Source organism: Hyperolius riggenbachi, chromosome 2 (assembly GCF_040937935.1).
Source record: "Hyperolius riggenbachi isolate aHypRig1 chromosome 2, aHypRig1.pri, whole genome shotgun sequence".
NCBI classification, from domain to species: domain Eukaryota; kingdom Metazoa; phylum Chordata; class Amphibia; order Anura; family Hyperoliidae; genus Hyperolius; species Hyperolius riggenbachi.
In genome coordinates, this window is record NC_090647.1 from 148,286,177 (window position 1) to 148,301,843 (window position 15,667).

General features: G+C 46.7%; 1 protein-coding gene across 1 annotated transcript; it reads right to left on the bottom strand.

Moving 5' to 3' along the window:
* Nucleotides 1–692: 692 nt before the first annotated feature.
* On the bottom strand, nucleotides 693–10,763 carry DNAJC22 (DnaJ heat shock protein family (Hsp40) member C22). Its single transcript, XM_068265188.1, has 2 exons — nucleotides 9,772–10,763; nucleotides 693–1,151 (listed from the first exon to the last, which is right to left on the bottom strand). The coding sequence occupies exons 1-2, from the start codon at nucleotides 10,615–10,617 to the stop codon at nucleotides 966–968; spliced, it is 1,032 nt and encodes a 343-aa protein (XP_068121289.1). The 5' UTR covers nucleotides 10,618–10,763; the 3' UTR covers nucleotides 693–965.
* Nucleotides 10,764–15,667: the final 4,904 nt, after the last annotated feature.

The following is a 15,667-nucleotide window of genomic DNA, read 5'->3' on the forward strand; positions in this document are numbered from 1 at the left end:
CTTCAGTGTCTCTTTAAGTCAAACGATGGACGAGCTAGATCGTTAAAAACGAAAGATCTGCCTTGGCGGATTTTTTTAAACGACGATCGTTTGCAAAACTAGTACATCGTTAGAAAACGGTCATTCGTACTAGGCTTGACATGCACATTTCGTTATAGCTCCATAGAACTTTCATTTTAATGCGCAAGCGCAACACGTGGTTTTTGTTATTTAACGCTCGTTCTATGAATGTGTCCTGTGACACGTTAATTGCTCCTTGATTATACCATAATTGTAATTTTAATGGACACTAGAACAGGACAAAGTGTTTTTTTTTATGTGTTTTCAACGCTCTATTATCTATAGTATGAGTTCTCGTTCTGTAATGTAATGTACGTAACGTTAGTTTTATAGTGTAACGTACATTTTGTTCCGGATCGTTCGTTAACAAACAATCAGATCGTTACACACTTTTAAAAACTACTTTTGCTTAGGTCGTTCTTTCATCAATTAAAAGATCGTTCGTCGTTCACAACTAACGATCGTTGTCGTATGTGTGTACGTAGCTTGAAGGGAGCTGGAGGAAGCCCCAGGTATGTATAAAACATTTTTTTTACTCTTCTCAGGTACACTTTAAGCTTGATGAACCACTGCTACAGTATATCCTGAAGAGAAGTGTTTACTAAAAGTACACATTGCAATACTATAGTCCATATCATCTTATTAATGAATATTTTAATTGAATATCAAGATTTGTTAGACCATTTTTTGAGGAATCCTATTAAAACTGTGCAAAATACAGCAGGAAATATTCAGTAATCAAAGTGACTTCAACACTGAACTCACATTAGTAAAATAATATCTGATTTGTTGTTATGGGTTATAAGACATTATTATTGTACAACTTTATTTTTTAAACCAAATGGTCCATGTGAACAGAGAACTTTATAAGGCATGTTACTTCCTGATGTAGCAGTTATTCTTTGTCAGTCTGTAGGATTCTTTATTTTTCGAAGACGCATGAGTGTTTCATAAGCTGCTTGTATTTCAATAAAATGTTGCTCTGCCTCCTCAGGACGGTGTCTGTTGTGATCTGGGTGCCAAATCTTTACCAAGTCTCGATAATGATGGCTTATATCTTCCATTGTAGTCCCAGGGCTAACTCCTAGAATCTGATGTAAACACCAAAAGCAAATGATATTGTTAAATACAGGATGTGTTAATAGAAGAACCACTTAAAGTAGCACTAAAGTCAAAGAAAGTAGCTTTGTGTATGGTAATGTCCCATCAGTAACAATGTTTAATGCTAATTAGAGAATTGTACCTTGATAGCCATAAATTACCTAAAATTTTTTACAAACGGGAAGGTATCATATTGGCTGACCCAAATGAGTAAAAGACTACCATTTCAATATAATTGCTTCTGCACTTTCATATTCCAAGTTCTGGAGCTGACTTTGAATCAGAATCAGAATCAACTTTATTTGCCAAGTGCGACAGACGTCGCACCCGGAATTATTTGTGGACACATGGCCATTGGCAAAGTACAGGTAGTGCATTGATCAATAGATCGCATCAATATGGTATAGAATAAAAACTACAGAGCAACAATAAAATTTACAATTACAATTGACTAACAACAACCACAACAGCTCATAGTGTAGGTAGGCAGGACAATTTGTGCAAAAATAAACATGATATGGTAGCATATATTGCATTGGGGATATCTTACAGGCAAACACTCCTCCGCTGGGCCAGCTAAGGAGGATTAGGGAATGTCAAGGGATAGTGCACGAGTTGAGTAGGAGGACCGCTTGGGGGAAGAAGATGTTTCTATGCCTGGCGGTTTTGGTGCAGATGGTCCTATAACGGCGGCCTAAGGGAAGGAGATCGAAGAAGCGGCTGCCCGGGTGTGAAGGGTCTTGGGTGATCCTGTTGGCCCTGGACATCAATCGAGATGTATGAAGGAGATCCAGAGGAGGCAGGGGTGACCCGATGATCTTCTCAGCAGCATTGATTACCCTCTGTAGTTTGTGCCTGTCCTTTGCGTTTGCCCCAGAGTACCAGACAATGATGGAGGAGCAGAGGACAGACTCAATGGTGGCAGTGTAGAAAGCATATAGATTTGGTCATCAGGATGTTTTCCTAATTCAGATCATTGTCATTAAAGGACATCCTAGGCGCCAGGGGTCAATCAAAATATTTATCTATTAAAGTTGCTGGAGTGCAGACTGTGTCCTCCTTTTCCCTCTGATTGCCTCCAACGCCTGAGAAAACTGTCCAGACTGGCCCCAACCTTCCCCTAGGGTCACCATCCTTGCCCTGGAAGCAGTAACCCACAATACTTGTAGCTCCTGCGCAGTTTGGAAATCCTCTGCCACGTGCACACAATGATCTGGATAATAGCTGGATAGTGTACTGGTTTAGGGCTTTGACTCTTTGTCCAACAGGAAAAAAGCACTTGTATCGTTCCCCCCCCCCCCCCCCTCATACATTACCTGATCCGGCCGGCGCGAGTCCCCCGGTCTCCGCTGTCTTCTTCTCTGGGCTCCAGGGCTGCAGCTTCACTGTACCTCCTGTCTGGGTAAGCTTAAACAGTAGAGGGTGCTCTACTGTTTAAACTTCCTGTGGGGACAGGAAGAAGTGAAGCCTGCCGGGGCCCAGCAGAGAAGGAGCAGCGGTGACAGCAGGGATACGCACCGGCCGGATCAGGTAATGTATTGCCGCTAGCGGCGGTCGTCGAACATTCAAACGCCGCTATCGCCGGGGAACGCCGGGGAACGCCGGGGGTGGGGGTGGGGGGGGGGGGGTGGAGCGGGGTGGTGGAGGATACTCATGTGGAGGATGCTCATCCCCATTTGGAATCAAAATTAACATAGCAAAATGTAAACCTGCAACAACCTTACCCTTAAAAAACCCTAACCCTACTACCTCCTTTGGTAGATGTTTGACATGAGAATATTAACCACTTAATGATGACAGGACGTATATATACATCCAGTGTAGTTGTGGAGAGTGCACCACCAGTTTGTTACTAAATGAGGCACATGTTGTATCATTTTAACCGTGACAAGTTGTAGAATGCATTTTGGTGTGTCTTAACCTTCCTGGCGGTAAGCCCGAACTGAGTTCGGGCTATGCCGCCGGAAGGCACCGCTCAGGCCCCGCTGGGCCGATTTGCATAATTTTTTTTTTGCTGCACGCAGCTAGCACTTTGCTAGCTGCGTGCAGTGCCCGATCGCCGCCGCTACCCGCCGATCCGCCGCAATTCCTCTCGCCGCGGGCGCCCCCCCCCCCCAGACCCCGTGCGCTGCCTGGCCAATCAGTGCCAGGCAGCGCTATGGGGCAGATCGGAGTCCCCTCTGACGTCACGACGTCGATGACGTCGGTGACGTCATCCCGCCCGTCGCCATGGCGACGGGGGAAGCCCTCCAGGAGATCCCGTTCTTTGAACGGGATCTCCGGATCTCCGATCGCCGGCGGCGATCGGAGGGGCTGGGGGGATGCCGCTGAGCAGCGGCTATCATGTAGCGAGACTTTGTCTCGCTACATGAAAAAAAAAAAAAAAAATTTAAAAAAAAAGATTTGCTGCCCCCTGGCGATTTTTTTGCAAACCGCCAGGAGGGTTAAAGCTTGGACCCACGTTAGATAAAAAAATAGGTATGGACAAACGCAATCCAACATAAAAAAAGGAATCCTCCTGGACCCCTCCACTGCATGCCAGAACGCTCTTCTTCATCACTACCATGCTTCTCTCCATGTATGAGCATGAGCATGCCTTGTGTGAGCATGAGCATGCCTTGTGTGTCTGCGCAGTAGCACAAAGCTGTGAATGAGCAGCTTTGTGCACGCAGGCACAGTCCTGCCATGCTTATATAGGGAGGGGAGTGTGGCCACGAGTGCAAATCTGACAAGCTCTTGTTGGATTTGCTTATAGGGTCACAGCTAGTGTTGGGCGAACATCTAGATGTTCGGGTTCGGGCCGAACAGGCCGAACATGGCCGCGATGTTCGGGTGTTCGACCCGAACTCCGAACATAATGGAAGTCAATGGGGACCCGAACTTTTGTGCTTTGTAAAGCCTCCTTACATGCTACATACCCCAAATTTACAGGGTATGTGCACCTTGGGAGTGGGTACAAGAGGGAAAAAAATTTAGCAAAAAGAGCTTATAGTTTTTGAGAAAATCGATTTTAAAGTTTCAAAGGGAAAACTGTCTTTTAAATGCGGGAAATGTCTGTTTTCTTTGCACAGGTAACATGCTTTTTGTCGGCATGCAGTCATAAATGTAATACATATAAGAGGTTCCAGGAAAAGGGACCGGTAACGCTAACCCAGCAGCAGCACACGTGATGGAACAAGAGGAGGGTGGCGCAGGAGGAGAAGGCCACGCTTTGAGACACAACAACCCAGGCCTTGCATGAGGACAAGAAGCGTGCGGATAGCAATTTGCATTTTGTCGCCATGCAGTCATAAATGTAATACAGATGAGAGGTTCAATAAACAGGGACCGGAAACGCTAACCCATCACAGATGTTCATTGTTCATGTTACTTGGTTGGGGTCCGGGAGTGTTGCGTAGTCGTTTCCAATCCAGGATTGATTCATTTTAATTTGAGTCAGACGGTCTGCATTTTCTGTGGAGAGGCGGATACGCCGCCGATCTGTGACGATGCCTCCGGCAGCACTGAAACAGCGTTCCGACATAACGCTGGCTGCCGGGCAAGCCAGCACCTCTATTGCGTACATTGCCAGTTTGTGCCAGGTGTCTAGCTTCGATACCCAATAGTTGAAGGGTGCAGATGGATTGTTCAACACAGCTACGCCATCTGACATGTAGTCCTTGACCATCTTCTCCAGGCGATCGGTGTTGGAGGTGGATCTGCACGCTTGCTGTTCTGTGTGCTGCTGCATGGGTGTCAGAAAATTTTCCCACTCCAAGGACACTGCCGATACCATTCCCTTTTGGGCACTAGCTGCGGCTTGTGTTGTTTGCTGCCCTCCTGGTCGTCCTGGGTTTGCGGAAGTCAGTCTGTCGGCGTACAACTGGCTGGAGGAGGGGGAGGATGTCAATCTCCTCTCTAAAGTCTCCACAAGGGCCTGCTGGTATTCTTCCATTTTGACCTGTCTGGCTCTTTCTTCAAGCAGTTTTGGAACTTTGTGTTTGTACCGTGGATCCAGAAGGGTATAAACCCAGTAATTGGTGTTGTCCAGAATGCGCACAATGCTTGGGTCGCGTTCAATGCAGTCCTAGGCCGAAGAGGTCATAGCCTAGGGTCACAAAACCTGTTTATTGGGCAATTTCAATGGTGGCGAGTCTGACGTACATAAATCGCAGCAATGGCCGTTAGCAACGTCTGAATCTCACGAAATGTCTCATGCAGGTAGAAGACATATTGTTAGACTTGGGCTCCAAAGATGGGTTCCCTACATCTCTGCAAACCAGAGTTACAGGGCTCCAAATTTGGTAAAATCCCCCATAGGCTTTCATTGGGCCTCCTATTTACAGTTCCAAAATCTCACATCTTTTCAAAGGGCAATTACTCAGCAGTGGCAAATTTTCTAGCATTGTAGGGACCCTTAGGGGGAACATGACTGGTGAGTTTCGGGCCCCTAGGCCGAAGAGGTCATAGCCTAGGGTCACAAAAACCTGTTTATTGGGGCTATTTCAATGGTAGTGATGGTGACGTACATAAATCGCAGCAATGGCCGTTAGCAAAGTCTGAATCTCACGAAATGTCTCATGCAGGTAGAAGACATATTGTTAGACTTGGATTCCAAAGATGGGGCCCCTACATCTCTGCAAACCAGAGTTACAGGGGTCCAAAATTGGTAAAATCCCCCATAGGATTTCATTGGCTCCCTATTTCACTTTCCAAAATCTCACATCTTTTCAAAGGGCAATGGCTCAGCAGTACCAAATTTTCTAGCATTGTAGGGACCCTTAGGGGGAACATGACTGGTGAGTTTCGGGCCCCTAGGCCGAAGAGGTCATAGCCTAGGGTCACAAAAACCTGTTTATTGGGGCTATTTCAATGGTAGTGATGGTGACGTACATAAATCGCAGCAATGGCCGTTAGCAAAGTCTGAATCTCACGAAATGTCTCATGCAGGTAGAAGACATATTGTTAGACTTGGATTCCAAAGATGGGGCCCCTACATCTCTGCAAACCAGAGTTACAGGGGTCCAAAATTGGTAAAATCCCCCATAGGATTTCATTGGCTCCCTATTTCACTTTCCAAAATCTCACATCTTTTCAAAGGGCAATGGCTCAGCAGTACCAAATTTTCTAGCATTGTAGGGACCCTTAGGGGGAACATGACTGGTGAGTTTCGGGCCCCTAGGCCGAAGAGGTCATAGCCTAGGGTCACAAAAACCTGTTTATTGGGGCTATTTCAATGGTAGTGATGGTGACGTACATAAATCGCAGCAATGGCCGTTAGCAAAGTCTGAATCTCACGAAATGTCTCATGCAGGTAGAAGACATATTGTTAGACTTGGATTCCAAAGATGGGGTCCCTACATCTCTGCAAACCAGAGTTACAGGGGTCCAAAATTGGTAAAATCCCCCATAGGATTTCATTGGCTCCCTATTTCACTTTCCAAAATCTCACATCTTTTCAAAGGGCAATGGCTCAGCAGTACCAAATTTTCTAGCATTGTAGGGACCCTTAGGGGGAACATGACTGGTGAGTTTTGCCACTGCTGAGCCATTGCCCTTTGAAATGGTGTGAGATTTTGGAACGGTAAATAGGAGGCCCAATGAAAGCCTATGGGGGATTTTACCAATTTTGGACCCCTGTAACTCTGGTTTGCAGAGATGTAGGGACCCCATCTTTGGAATCTAAGTCTAACAATATGTCTTCTACCTGCATGAGACATTTCGTGAGATTCAGACGTTGCTAACGGCCATGGCTGAGATTTATGTACGCCACCATCACTTCCATTGAAATAGCCCAAATAAACAGGTTTTTGTGACCCTAGGCTATGACCTCTTCGGCCTAGGGGCCCGAAACTCACCAGTCATGTTCCCCCTAAGGGTCCCTACAATGCTAGAAAATTTGGTACTGCTGAGCCATTGCCCTTTGAAAAGATGTGAGATTTTGGAAAGTGAAATAGGGAGCCAATGAAATCCTATGGGGGATTTTACCAATTTTGGACCCCTGTAACTCTGGTTTGCAGAGATGTAGGGGCCCCATCTTTGGAATCCAAGTCTAACAATATGTCTTCTACCTGCATGAGACATTTCGTGAGATTCAGACTTTGCTAACGGCCATTGCTGCGATTTATGTACGTCACCATCACTACCATTGAAATAGCCCCAATAAACAGGTTTTTGTGACCCTAGGCTATGACCTCTTCGGCCTAGGGGCCCGAAATTCACCAGTCATGTTCCCCCTAAGGGTCCCTACAATGCTAGAAAATTTGCCACTGCTGAGTAATTGCCCTTTGAAAAGATGTGAGATTTTGGAACTGTAAATAGGAGGCCCAATGAAAGCCTATGGGGGATTTTACCAAATTTGGAGCCCTGTAACTCTGGTTTGCAGAGATGTAGGGAACCCATCTTTGGAGCCCAAGTCTAACAATATGTCTTCTACCTGCATGAGACATTTCGTGAGATTCAGACGTTGCTAACGGCCATTGCTGCGATTTATGTACGTCAGACTCGCCACCATTGAAATTGCCCAATAAACAGGTTTTGTGACCCTAGGCTATGACCTCTTCGGCCTAGGACTGCATTGAACGCGACCCACGCATTGTGCGCATTCTGGACAACACCAATTACTGGGTTTATACCCTTCTGGATCCACGGTACAAACACAATGTTCCAAAACTGCTTGAAGAAAGAGCCAGACAGGTCAAAATGGAAGAATACCAGCAGGCCCTTGTGGAGACTTTAGAGAGGAGATTGACATCCTCCCCCTCCTCTAGCCAGTTGTACGCCGACAGACTGACTTCCGCAAACCCAGGACGACCAGGAGGGCAGCAAACAACACAAGCCGCAGCTAGTGCCCAAAAGGGAATGGTATCGGCAGTGTCCTTGGAGTGGGAAAATTTTCTGACACCCATGCAGCAGCACACAGAACAGCAAGCGTGCAGATCCACCTCCAACACCGATCGCCTGGAGAAGATGGTCAAGGACTACATGTCAGATGGCGTAGCTGTGTTGAACAATCCATCTGCACCCTTCAACTATTGGGTATCGAAGCTAGACACCTGGCACAAACTGGCAATGTACGCAATAGAGGTGCTGGCTTGCCCGGCAGCCAGCGTTATGTCGGAACGCTGTTTCAGTGCTGCCGGAGGCATCGTCACAGATCGGCGGCGTATCCGCCTCTCCACAGAAAATGCAGACCGTCTGACTCAAATTAAAATGAATCAATCCTGGATTGGAAACGACTACGCAACACTCCCGGACCCCAACCAAGTAACATGAACAATGAACATCTGTGATGGGTTAGCGTTTCCGGTCCCTGTTTATTGAACCTCTCATCTGTATTACATTTATGACTGCATGGCGACAAAATGCAAATTGCTATCCGCACGCTTCTTGTCCTCATGCAAGGCCTGGGTTGTTGTGTCTCAAAGCGTGGCCTTCTCCTCCTGCGCCACCCTCCTCTTGTTCCATCACGTGTGCTGCTGCTGGGTTAGCGTTACCGGTCCCTTTTCCTGGAACCTCTTATATGTATTACATTTATGACTGCATGCCGACAAAAAGCATGTTACCTGTGCAAAGAAAACAGACATTTCCCGCATTTAAAAGACAGTTTTCCCTTTGAAACTTTAAAATCGATTTTCTCAAAAACTATAAGCTCTTTTTGCTAATTTTTTTCCCCTCTTGTACCCACTCTCAAGGTGCACATACCCTGTAAATTTGGGGTATGTAGCATGTAAGGAGGCTTTACAAAGCACGAAAGTTCGGGTCCCCATTGACTTCCATTATGTTCGGAGTTCGGCCATGTTCGGCCCGAACCCGAACATCTAGATGTTCGCCCAACACTACACGTGACCCGTTCGGCCAATCACAGTGCTAGCCGAACGTTCGGGTAACGTTCGGCCATGCGCTCTTAGTTCGGCCATATGGCCGAACAGTTTGGCCGAACACCATCAGGTGTTCGACCGAACCCGAACATCACCCGAACAGGGTGATGTTCTGCAGAACCCGAACAGTGGCGAACACTGTTCGCCCAACACTAGTCACAGCACTGTATCAGTGTGGTCATGGACAATGGGGGAATCCTCTGGACTATTCACAGGCTTCCCTCTACTAAGGTAAGTATCTAAGTATCCCTCTGCTAAGGTATCTAGGTATCCCTCTAGTAAGGTAAGTATCTAAGTAAGTATTCTTTACATTTTTACTTCAGGAACACTTTAAAGAAAACAAGAAAAAACAAAAACGGTTTGTAGATTATACAGCCTTCCACCAGTTATATATGCAGTCACAAAATATAGGACTGCTTTAATTTGCATTAGCATAGCAGGAAAGACAACAAACAGGTTTCAGCATTAGGAGACAATGCTATGGCATTTTAACCCATGTGACCAAGAGCTGTTTAGATTTAAAGTGACAGCATAGAAAAGCAAAGGTTGACTCCATTAGCAGGACTTTTCTACTGCTGAAGTCTGTTAACCTTTGGTGAGATATTACTCAAATGATCACTTGAAACGTATGCTAGTAAATTCAAGACAAACTGTGGACTTTTATTATTTTCACTGAAATATCTCTATTGTCAATTGAAAACTAAACTGAAAAATGAGATAACAAATATTGATTATAAGCATCAATTCTTACCTTGCTTGCCATCTCTTCCTTTTCATCCTGGAAGCTGGACACAAATTCATAGATCTTTTCCCACTCTTTGAAGTACTGACTTTGGAATCCTCCTCCCCCTGTAAAAAGGCCCCAAATCCTGTATGGTAGAAGAAGAATCTTTTCCACCATTCCACTGAGAGTAGGAAAGAAACTTAGCCATCCAAGCAGGGCCCCAATGCTTTCAGCTATATAGCTTACAGTGCGACTTGTATTCACCAGTGCACTATAGGCCAGAGGACCGGTGAAAGCTAAGTATGCCAGCCCTAGACGATATAAGCGAAGGCTTAGGTTTTCTTTCTTTTGCTTGTGCTGCCGGCAGTGGCGATTTTGTTGGGAGGTAATACTGGCAGCAAGACTAATGGGAATCATGGAAACAGCTCGTCCATAAAATATAGGAGATGTCAGGAAAGCAGCTATCATTGTGTTCTTCAGCTTAGAGGTTTGTTCGCCTGCACATGCCACAAGATGTACTCCTAAACCAACAGCAAGTGGCAGTGCTAACACATAATAACTGGTCAAGCTTGATAGTCCAATTGCAGCAACTATACCAAAATAAATTCCAGTGACCACTTGTGTCATAAAATTAATGATACTTGCAGATGGTATTCCAGTGTCCACTGTCTGTGTTTTCTTCTTTTCCTGTTTATTAAATTTGGATACAAGTCCAGGAATCTTCCAAAAGTCCCATGTCCAGCCTACTCCGAATCCTCCCCAAGTTAGCATCAAAAGTAAAGCATGACTATCCCGTTCCAAGTATATGTGGTGTAGTCCCAGTGGACCACCTATGGCCCAGAGACCATAGGCAACTATCAGACGCTTTCCCATGTTAGGAAGATTCAGGATGTCTAGGTTGCACAGAAAAATTGTGTTATTTTAGACATACTGCTTGTTGCTGGAGAAAAAATGCCATGTGTTCGAATGGTGTGATTTCTCTGTCCCTCGTGCTTAACCGTATTACTTAAACATGCATACAGACTTTGTACTTTTCAACTTGGCTCAAACATATCAATGGTCCCAAAGGTCACATGCACACACAGACACACACAGACACATACACTTGATCCTGCCGCTAACCCTGCCTTCAACAAGACATTTCATAACCTATATGGTCACTAGAGCTATCAGGAAAGTAGAGTAATGTGAGCATACAATGAGAGGGATATGAATACCATATCTGTTTCTTTTCAAAGGAACACAATTGATTAAAAAAAACTTTTTTAATGCTGAATGTTAGGGCACACATTACCACAAGTACTAGGAACAGTTTCTTTCCTCACACAGGTCTGCCTCTCTGCTGTAAAAGCGTCCCCTCATTTCTAGATAACGAAAATGTCGGCTCTGCAGGACTGGACCATGTTCCTGTACAGGGAAGTTAATATCAACTCCTAAGTGTATAGTTTATTAATCACCTTCCTGAAAGAATCTTATTCAGGTGTTGGTAATGCTGGATACACACGGTGCGTTCGCGCACTCGATTTCCCGCTCGATTCCCGTCGATTTGTTTATTTCCAACATGTCCGATTTTGATTTTGATGGATCGTTAGGTCGATTTGGCATACTTTGCATGCGAATCGACCTAACAATCCATCGAAATCCAAATCGGACATGTTGGAAATAAACAAATCGACGGGAAATGAGCGGGAAATCGAGTGCGCGAATGCACCGTGTGTATTCAGCATAAGGGATTACGCTTCCAGCAATGTTTGTTTGATGTCTTCACTTCTATGACTGTTTACAAAGGCATTATCAGGGTCTTTAACAGTGTCTCTCCTCCCAGCATAGACCGCACACAGCAGCCTAATGCTCGTACACACGTTACTTTTTTTGTGCGATTTTCCGACCCGATCGTTTTTTCTGTTCGATTCTGCCTTAGATTCTGCGCTCAATTCTTTTATCTTCGCTCATTTTTCTTATCTTTTTCCATTCACTTCTATGAGAAATCGAGCGCAGAAGCGAACGGGAGTAATACAGGTAGTCCCCGTTTTACGAACGCCCGACTTACGAACGACCCGCCGATATGAATGGCCGCCGACCCGCTACGATGATGTCACGCAACCGGGGACTACCTCTTCTGCTGCCATTTTTAAAGCAGAGTAGGTGCAGCGGAAGGCAGATAGGGGACATCTCACCTGTTCCACGGTGGTGTAAGGTCCCAGCCTGCTGCCTGGAAGTTGCGCGGCTCGTCCTCTCCGTTCACTGTCCCCCCGGGGGCTTCTCATGCGTCGCATAATGACGCAATCAGGTAAAGCCCCCTAGTGGCGGCGCCTCCTGGTGGCTACTGGCCACCTGTAACGATTGGTGTAGCAACACAGACGTTTGATTATTGTGTGATCTGCAGTATCACCAATAATGCAGACACTATACCTGATTATGTGATGATCTGCAGAATCACCAATAATACAAGTATAGCTAACAGTATACTGAGTGTATAGTGCTTGGTGCAACAGTACTGAATAGTTTAACAAGACCTCACCAGAGGAGCTGGTGGGTACTATCAGAAGCACCTCACCAGTGACAAGGGCTCACTGGTCAGTAGAGTGGTCAGACAGGCTAGGATCGGTAACTGGCATGGCAGGCAGAGACAGTACAAAAGTCAGCAACAGGATCAGATGGGCAGAAGTACAGAATCGATAAGCAAGGGCAGAGGTCAGAGGAGAGCCAGAGTCATACACAGAATATCAAGTAATAACAATAGTACAATAATCCTAGTCTTGTGTGAAATCCCTGGTTTCCTCCCAGATCAAAGCACACCGAATACTATCTAAGGTCTGAGCGCTCACACAGAGTATTCGCAACAGCAGACAGGTTGCGAGTGATTCCCGAAGGCTTAAGAAGCAGAGGAGACCCCACGGCCGCGCCCACTCCAATCAGCCAATCAGGAGCGCCGTGAGTCTCCTCTGACGTCAGCCAACCGGCCGGTCAGCTGATGCGCCTCCTTCCAGGCATAAAGGTCCTGTCTGTGCGCGCGCCCGCGCGATACAGCAACCCTATGAGCAACTGACAATGCTGTCCTCGGCGTGCTACACGCTAGAGGAACGGGTGAACCACCCACCACGGAAACTGAGGAAGCTGCGGAAGCACCCTGCGTGCCCGCAGCTGCATCTTCCTGGGACATTACACCACCATTTTTACCAATTTGTGCACAGCTTCCCTTCACGTACTTTCCTATCCCTTCAGGGCCCTTGCACACTGGACACTGGACGTGGCACAACAGAAGTATCCAAATCACCCCAATGCCATTGCAAAGTCTACAGCTTGTTAACGCATGAACCGTGCAGTAATGCAAGTCAATGGGCGACACACTGAGGAGCTCCAGGAGCATGGTGAGGCCGACAGGAATCTCAGTGATATACTTTCTACCTAATTGCAATGACTAAAAAAATGTAGAGACCGGCAATACCTGTATACAATAGGTCTCGAGAAATCAGGCCTGCTTCCAGTTTGAGGCAACCGGTGTGCTCAGTACTGATAATAGATAGTCTGTATGCATTACAAATGCTGCAGCAATTGTGCCCTGTACCCACCACCCGCTTGCGCATCCAGCAGGTACACTGTGGACTGCATAACAGGAGTGCCTTACTTGTTTCCCTCTTTGTGATGCGTACTTCTTGCAAAGCAGAGAGTATGTCACTGAGCAGGGGGCGGGCATATGCATATGACCCCATTGCCACACCGTGGCGCAGAGTCATATGAAGTCAGATTTACGCGGTGCGGTGATGCAGGGGCAGGCTCCCCGCCACGTGATCACTGCACCTTTTAGGTGTGCATCCGACATCAACCTTTTGGCTTTTGGCTAGGGCTCTCGTCCCCTTTTTGTCTCACAATGCTGTGTAATGGGTGTGCATACCTCCCACCCCTGTGTAAAATGTTTTAGTTAATTTGTTCATTGCATCCGCGGTAATCTATCATTGTCTTGTACTGTTAACTGTTGAATAGTTTATTTTGTATTGTTATTGGCACTATACAGGAAATATATAGTGCCAGCATCTTCCATGGCACTGTACAACATCATACAGGGTAGTATTATGCTGTACAGCGCCATGGAAGATGCTGGCACTATATAAATCAATAATAATTGTAACGGTGGCGGGGTCGTTTTCGTGGTCAGCGCACAAGACGCGCACTGACACAACAAAAACCCTCCACCAGCGTATGATTTTGGGAAACCCAGGCTAGGTGCTATGCACCCGCAGAGGGCAATTCCCACCGGCAGATGGCGCTGTGGAGTGCAGGCGAACACCGCCGCTGCACAGCCACAGATGCCAGATGGGAATTGTACAGAACCCGATAAACGAGGCTGAAGAGCCCGTAAAGAGAAAGAGCACAGGGACAGGATGTATGTGTGTGCACCAAACTAGTCGCCACCCCGCGACAGTGCACACACAACAGCAGATATGAAACAGGAACGCGATCGCCAGACGTGACACAAGGCAGATCAGAACAGAATACGAGGTTAGCAAAGGCACAGCAAATAATACAATGAGGAGATACGGAAAATAACAAACGCTAGCTAACCGCGAACACCGCACTCATTCGCAACAGTGCACGCGGTTATGCGCGGTCTCCACGTGATAAGCACAATAGAGACAAGCACGCCTAACTAACCATTAACAGACAAACATGAAACAGAGGACGCGAGCGCTTGCTTAACGGTTACCTCACCGAGCCTCCGGCAAGCGTAGCAGACAAGACAGACACACGAAAACAGGGACAAGCGAGAGATAGGATCCACAGCACTAGCGGAAAGTGGCTAGCGCGATCCCAGGAGACAGAACAGAAGGATCCACAGCGCTAGCGAAAAGTGGCTAGCACGATCCAAGGAGACAGAACAGAAGGATCCACAGCGCTAGCGAAAAGTGGCTAGCGCGATCCCTGGAGACAGAACAGATGAGGTAGGCAGAAACAACCGCTGTTCCAACCTACACTCCAGACTCAATCAGAAGGATCCACAGCCTCTAACGCTAGGGCTTGTGCAATCCAAACACAGACAGACGGAACAGGCAAAACAGATAATGCAATCCAAACTGCACTAGGGAACCTGCCTATCCATCAGGAACAGACCATGAAAGGGAAATGTCCAGCAAAGCATTCTGGGAGCTGAATGCTTTTATAGTGCCAGTCATCAAAAGAAGGCAGGTAACGGATTTGCATGACTAATGTATGCAAATCCCTCAGCAACACAAGCTGCACAACTGACAGAAAGTCTCCTTTCCAGAGTCCTGCAGCAAGCAAACCTAAACAATGGTCAAAAGGCTGCCTGCCTGCGCAGGCAGCTGAGCGGATTCTCACAGTACCCCCCCTCCTAGTGTCGAATTCCAGACGACCCTCAAAACTGATATCTCCAAACCACTTTAACAGAAGACTCATGAAGGTCGGGCCAGCCCGACAAGGTCCAATTCCAGAGTCAGTCCACCTGAAACCGACCTCATCGGAAACAGAAGCCACCGAAACATGCCCGTCAGCACTACAATTCTCAGCGTAACACCCATCAGGACTGTGGATACCAGAGAAGAAGCCATCGACACCCTCCAGACAATACCCACCACCTTCCAAGGAGCGTCCAAAAATACCAAATCTGCCACAAAACCTGTTCGAAGTGTCTCTTTCAAAACAAAGCCGCTGTTGATCGTATTCAGGGTACCAAGCAAAACTTCTCTCGGAATCTCCCAGAACGCCTTGAAGCTCCGCAGAGATTCCAAGAAGCCAGAACGCTCACCAGGCTCACATGGAGAGCTACCAAGCACCCCCATGGAACCTATGACAGTACCAGATTCAGAATTAGCAGGACACCCATCAAGATCAGGACTTTCAGGGACCACTTCTGGGCATGCAAGCAGGCAGGCTAAATCAGAACATGTCTCCACCGAGGAAGCAT

Excerpts from the sequence above, each read along its gene's own strand:
- DNAJC22 (XM_068265188.1), bottom strand. The coding sequence starts at position 10,617 with ATGGGAAAGCGTCTGATAGTTGCCTATGGTCTCTGGGCCATAGGTGGT. Across the intron at positions 1,152-9,771 it reads AGGAAGAGATGGCAAGCAAG|ATTCTAGGAGTTAGCCCTGG; the intron begins GTAAGAATTGAT and ends TGTTTACATCAG.